The sequence below is a fragment of the Limanda limanda genome, chromosome 14 (assembly GCF_963576545.1).
Source record: "Limanda limanda chromosome 14, fLimLim1.1, whole genome shotgun sequence".
NCBI classification, from domain to species: domain Eukaryota; kingdom Metazoa; phylum Chordata; class Actinopteri; order Pleuronectiformes; family Pleuronectidae; genus Limanda; species Limanda limanda.
The window spans coordinates 1,918,209-1,923,953 of NC_083649.1; the positions used below are offsets into that span (position 1 = coordinate 1,918,209).

Consider the following 5,745-nt stretch of genomic DNA (forward strand, 5'->3'; position numbering starts at 1 on the left):
AGGAGGAGGAGGAGGAGGAGATTCATCTTCACCTCCTCTGCTTCAGAAACCTTCATTATTACCTCCTCCTTTACCTCAAATATAGAGCTTTTATGAGGAAGAGGAGGAGGAGGACGAAGAGGAGGAGGAGGAGGATGTACTGAAACCGTCCCTTTGCTTCCATCCCTCCATCTCCTCCTCTTCTGCTCTGCGTGTGGGGGGGGGATTAGACGAGCTGGAGCAGGAGGTCCTGGAAGGAGTCCAGGCCGCAGCAGGAGTTCCTCCGGGCCTCCTCTGAGTCCAGCTGGACGGCCAGGAGGAGGAGCTTCCTGTCCTCGGTCCCGGAGCCGAGAGACAAGGCGTCGTGCAGCTCCGACACGTCCACGGCATCGGGTTTATCCTGCGGGGAGCATGAACCAAACTCAGTTTAACAAGAAACTACAATTTACTGTATTTTATTACGAATTTATACGTCTGCCAATTAAAAAAATCCATCTCTTGTACGAGTTTCTTCTCAAACTTCTGTTTAACGTACAATGTTTCGTGTTAAATGTTAACAAGTGCTGTTAGAAAGGTTGTCGCTCATTCTTCCTTTAACTGAACTCGTGTTCCTGCTCGACGCTCAAGTGAAGTGAGAACGTCAACGTGGAATCTAACCACGTGACAGTGGAGTTCGTGACCAGAAGCTACGTCGGTTTACAGAAGCAACGTCAACATTTGTCTCAGATGTGAAGAAAAACTCAAATTGACTCAAATCACATTAATGAAAACGTCCAGGGTCGGAACCATATGAACAGTTATAGAAATCGTACAGAACTGTAATTTGGGGGTAAAGATATTTGTTCACCCTGAAATTGAAAGTTCTGTTTTAACAATTAAGGAAAGATCTTGTCCACAGTTTACACAAACGACCAGTGGATAGAATTCACCTGATGACGCTCAGTGAAATCTCCACTAACTCATAATTCACCATGTGTCAGTGCCAATTACTTTTCAATCTGCTGATATTATTGTAGAAATGTGTTAAATCCAAATGGTCTGATCCCGTAAAGTTTGTAGAAAATGAAACCACTCAAACGATCCTGTTATTAAGTGTTATTATGACACTGCACTGGTTTTAACTTGGCATCTTCATAATTGGAGGAGGTCCCATTGACAAAGCAGCGAGTGTATTAAAGGAAAAAAAAAATAATATGGACACAAACAAAGCACTAAGCCATTATTTATAACCTGCTGGAGGAAATTGGTCTGGTTCATTTATTTCCATCTTGTTGCCTCCAGACATGAAATGTCAGCGAAGCTCAGAACTAAATAAAACTGTGAAGCTTCTTTTTTTACTCTTTTTTTACACAGTTTTTCCACAGCATTCTTGAAACTAATTTGTCTTGGTTGTAATTTCTTCTCAGTGGCTTGTATTTTTATTTTTGGGTCAAATTGAGTCAAATCACATTAATGAAAACGTCCAATGTTTGGAACCATATGAACAGTTATAGAAATCGTACAGAACTGTAATTTGGGGGTAAAGATATTTGTTCACCCTGAAATTTAAAGTTCTGTTTTAACAATTAAGGAAAGATCTTGTCCACAGTTTACACAAACGACCAGTGGATAGAATTCACCTGATGACGCTGAGTGAAATCACCACTAACTCATAATTCACCATGTGTCAGTGCCAAGCAGCACACATCACGTTCTGATCACACATGGAGACGGTTCTCAGTTCTTATTAAAGATATTTGATATTGTGGATCCATGGATATCCAGACCTGTGGCTGTTTACTCAGAGAAACATGAATCATGGGAAAGACGTCAAACAATCTGATGGATGCACGTCACGTCGTTCTCCAGTTTGAAGTTCTGTCCTTCATCCAGGTTTTTCATTTCAGCTCATGGCTGCAACCGAGACTTGAGTCTGTTGATTTATTATTTTATACTTTAACCACTGAAGCAAAAAAATGCACAAGAGAAGAAACTCGACACAAACGAATGAACAAACAGAATCTGGTTCAGCCTCATCGCATTTATTTCTACATTTATTTATTTATTTATTTATACTTATGTCATGTATGTTCCTCCATACTGAAATGAGGGCAGTCAAAAAATAAATAAATAAATAAATGTGGAAATATATTTAAGACATTTGTTGAGACATTTCTGTTGTTATTAACGTATTTATTTATTTATTTATTTCTGTATTTATTTCTACATTTATTTATTTATTTATTTATACTTATGTCATGTATGGTCCTCCATATAAAACTAAGGTTTCAAAGTAGATAATTATCATCTTTAATCACTGTGAACCAGGTTCTCACTATATGTTCTTACTTTATGTTCATAATACATGTTCTAACTATATGTCAGTTTTCATGCAGCTCAATCAATGTCTGTAGTATTCGTTGTTCGAATAGACCTCACAGTAAAATATTTCATTTTGAAGTTATGGTTTCTGAACTCGGCAGCGAAACCTGAAAAATAACCAAGGTTTTAAAAACGCACACGGCTCTTTCATCTCCATGGAGCAGCCTCCTCATTATTTTTCCAGATGAAAGAAGAGCAGAGAGTTCACTTGGTTCCTGTGGAGGTTCTAAGACGTTCAAACCATCGTGAAGAACAGGGTGCACCTGTTCCTGCAGCTTCTGTGAACACGAGCTCAAACCTCCTCCTTCATTCTGAGGCTCCTGCTTCCTTCAGAGGTTCATGTTTAAATCTGAGGAAACGATGGATCGTCTCTGCTGAATAAATAAAGAGGGAAGGACTCGTCCCTGCTGTCACCGACTCATCTTCTCTCAGGTCATTGAAGCTAAGTGGCTTCTGTTCCCTTTTCTACTTTCACCAGGTTCATCTCTACGTCAAACGACCTGATCCACAGTATGTTGTAGATCTATTGTTCAGCTCTTGGTTTCCACTCGTTCATTCTGTCGGGTGTTAAAACTGATTTTCTTTGTTCCATCACTGAAACTCTGACTGATTGGCTCGTTTCCCTGAATAGTTTGACGTCTGAACAGAAAAGGAAACCAAAGAGAATCTCAAACACAGAAACACATGAGGTCATTTACCTGCTTGTTTCCCAGGACGACCACGGGCAGCTGAGGCTCCGCCTTCAGGAGGCGGTGCAGCTCAGCCTTGGCCAGTGGGAGGCGCTTCCGGTCGGACGAGTCGACCACATACACCAGAACGTGAGTCTTCCTCAGGTACTCGGACCAGTACCGCCGCAGGTCCTCCCCCCCGCCGACTGCAGCAGAGAAACATTCATCAGTTTGTGATGTTCGTCTCTGAAGGTTTTTAAGCTTCACTACGATTCATGACAGTCGTCTGTACCTCCTTCAGTTGTGAACGCCATATTTCAGGAACGTAACGAGGAAACTTCTTCAAATTTGGCACAAAGTTTGATTTGGACTCGAGGACGAACTGATTCGAATTCAGAGGTTAAAGATCAAAGTTTCACTGTGACCTCACACACGTGTTTTTGGTCATAACTCAGGAATTCATACCTGTTGCTTAAAGGGACTCTTACCTTTGTTGCATTTTTACACTTTTTTTGGATAAGGTTAAATTGGTATTAATAAGGTAATGACACTCTAAAATGCAAGACAGACCCACCAGGAGTAAAAACAAACAATTATTTCACTCTCATAATATTTAGTGAAAACTTCAACCAATAAAATTCTTCGGACCGAAGGACCTTATTGGCCGACAGACCTGTCTGTTTGCTGCATGGACATGCAGGTTTTCCGTCTGCTTCTTATGTATGACAACTAAAAGAATAAAGCAAATAAATGGTCCAAATAAACATTGAACTGAAAAATATATATGTGAATGTAAATGTATATAACTTACCGGTGCTTCTGAATCCGAATCCAATGCTTTGGTAAACAAAAACTCACGTGCGTGCGCGGAGGCAGTAGGTTCTTAGTCTGCTTGTAAATAAAGTTTCTTCAAAAAAACACCGCGGATGGGAACGAGGGGGTGGGGCATTGGAGGAAGGCGGGATGATTTGAATGTGCTGTAATTCTCAAATGCAACAAAGGTAAGAGTCCCTTTAATAGAAAACAATCTAATAAATACCTGAAATGTCAAAGTGAACATCTTTCTACCTTTTACTTTTCAATCTGCTGATATTAATGTAGAAATGTGTTAAATCTCTTTTAATCCAAATGGTCTGATCCCGTAAAGTTTGTAGAAAATGAAACCACTCAAACGATCCTGTTATTAAGTGTTATTATGACACTGCACTGGTTTTAACTTGGCATCTTCATAATTGGAGGAGGTCCCATTGACAAAGCAACGAGTGTATCAAAGGATAAAAATATAATATGGACACAAACAAAGCACTAAGCCATTATTTATAACCACGTTTCCCTGCTGGAGGAAATTGGTCTGGTTCATTTATCTCCATCTTGTTGCCTCCAGACATGAAATGTCAGCGAAGCTCAGAACTAAATAAAACTGTGAAGCTTCTTTTTTTAGTCTTTTTTTTACACAATCGTTTTTCCACAGCATTCTTGAAACTAATTTGTCTTGGTTGTAATTTCTTCTCAGTGGCTTGTATTTTTATTTTTGGATGAATAGCTGAGTGTTTTCTCTTTATTTTAGATTTTCTTCCTGTTTTCGAACATTTCTCTTTTCTTTTATCAGTTCTTCTTCTCTTGTTGTCAGATGTGCTTCAGTTTGTTTCCTCTGAGCCGAGGACATTTTTATTTTGTGATATAAGATTTGCTGAGTTGTGATTGAGTTGGTAAATTGTTTTGTATTCATATAGTGCTTTTCACCCATTCACACACACATTCATACAGTGCGTCTATTTCTTTTTTTTCTATGAAGTGTCCTTCAGCATCTTGCTCAAGGACACTTGGACCACAGCCGTCCAGATGAGACGTGAGAGCTGCTGGACGACTCGTAGCTCAGGTGTCTTCTCTACTGATCTGTGGACTGAGTCCCTTCACTGATTGACTTTGACAGGAAGTGAGTTTTGCTTCAGTCTCAATAAACTGTAAAGAGCTGCAGCGGAGGGAAACTTTCCCTCTGTGCAGAGGAACCGACCTTCAGCCGGGACGCCAGCGGCTCTGACTTCAGCACAGACTTAATGGAGATCGTTGCTAGGTAACTGGGCGGTGATGCACCTGCGGCTGATGAGATGTGGCAGCAGTAAGTACCGGTTCCCGTGATGTGGCGCAGGGGGCCGAGCGGGACGAGCAGGCGGATCTCAGCAGGACACTCGTCCTTATTAAAAGTGTTTCTCCTCTGAGTCAGTTGTCCTGGTGTCAGGATCACGTGGAGAGTGAAGGAGATGAACTGTTGGTTTGTCAGCTCCCACTTTCCCACAGGAGGAGAAACAGATTCCCTCAGATTTCTGTTTTCAGATCATGAATAAATCAGCAGCAGATCTTGACACACGCTGATTCATCCAGAGACTCGTCCTGAGGTCGACTGATGTGTTGGTATTTTTTTGCTGCGGTTTTCAGATCATTTGAAGGATTCATAGTTTATTTGTAAAAATTAAAACAGCAGCGATTTGCCTCTATTGTTTGATCTGAGTAGATTAAGATCTGGCGTTGCTGGTGGAACCTTCACACGGACACGACCTGGACCCTGAGGCCGAGGCAGTGATGGAAAACAACTGAAATCCACAACCAGGTGGAATCACACACTTCACGTTCCACGCTCTAAATAATTTAAATGACCATAAGGAGAAGATGGATTTTAAAGACTCACTGAAAGTAGTCGAGCCCAGTTTTGTTACTCTGGGGAGAAAATATAACTCAG

At 40.9% G+C, this 5,745-nt stretch overlaps 1 protein-coding gene across 1 annotated transcript in view; it reads right to left on the bottom strand.

Moving 5' to 3' along the window:
* Positions 1-205: 205 nt before the first annotated feature.
* Positions 206-5,745, bottom strand: part of arl10 (ADP-ribosylation factor-like 10) — a 15,404-nt gene continuing 9,864 nt past the window's right edge. The window contains exons 3-4 of the mRNA XM_061085215.1: positions 3,039-3,214; positions 206-379 (exon numbers count right to left, since the gene is read on the bottom strand). Coding sequence (XP_060941198.1) covers positions 206-379; positions 3,039-3,214 — 350 coding nt within the window. The remainder of the gene's footprint in view (positions 380-3,038; positions 3,215-5,745) is intronic.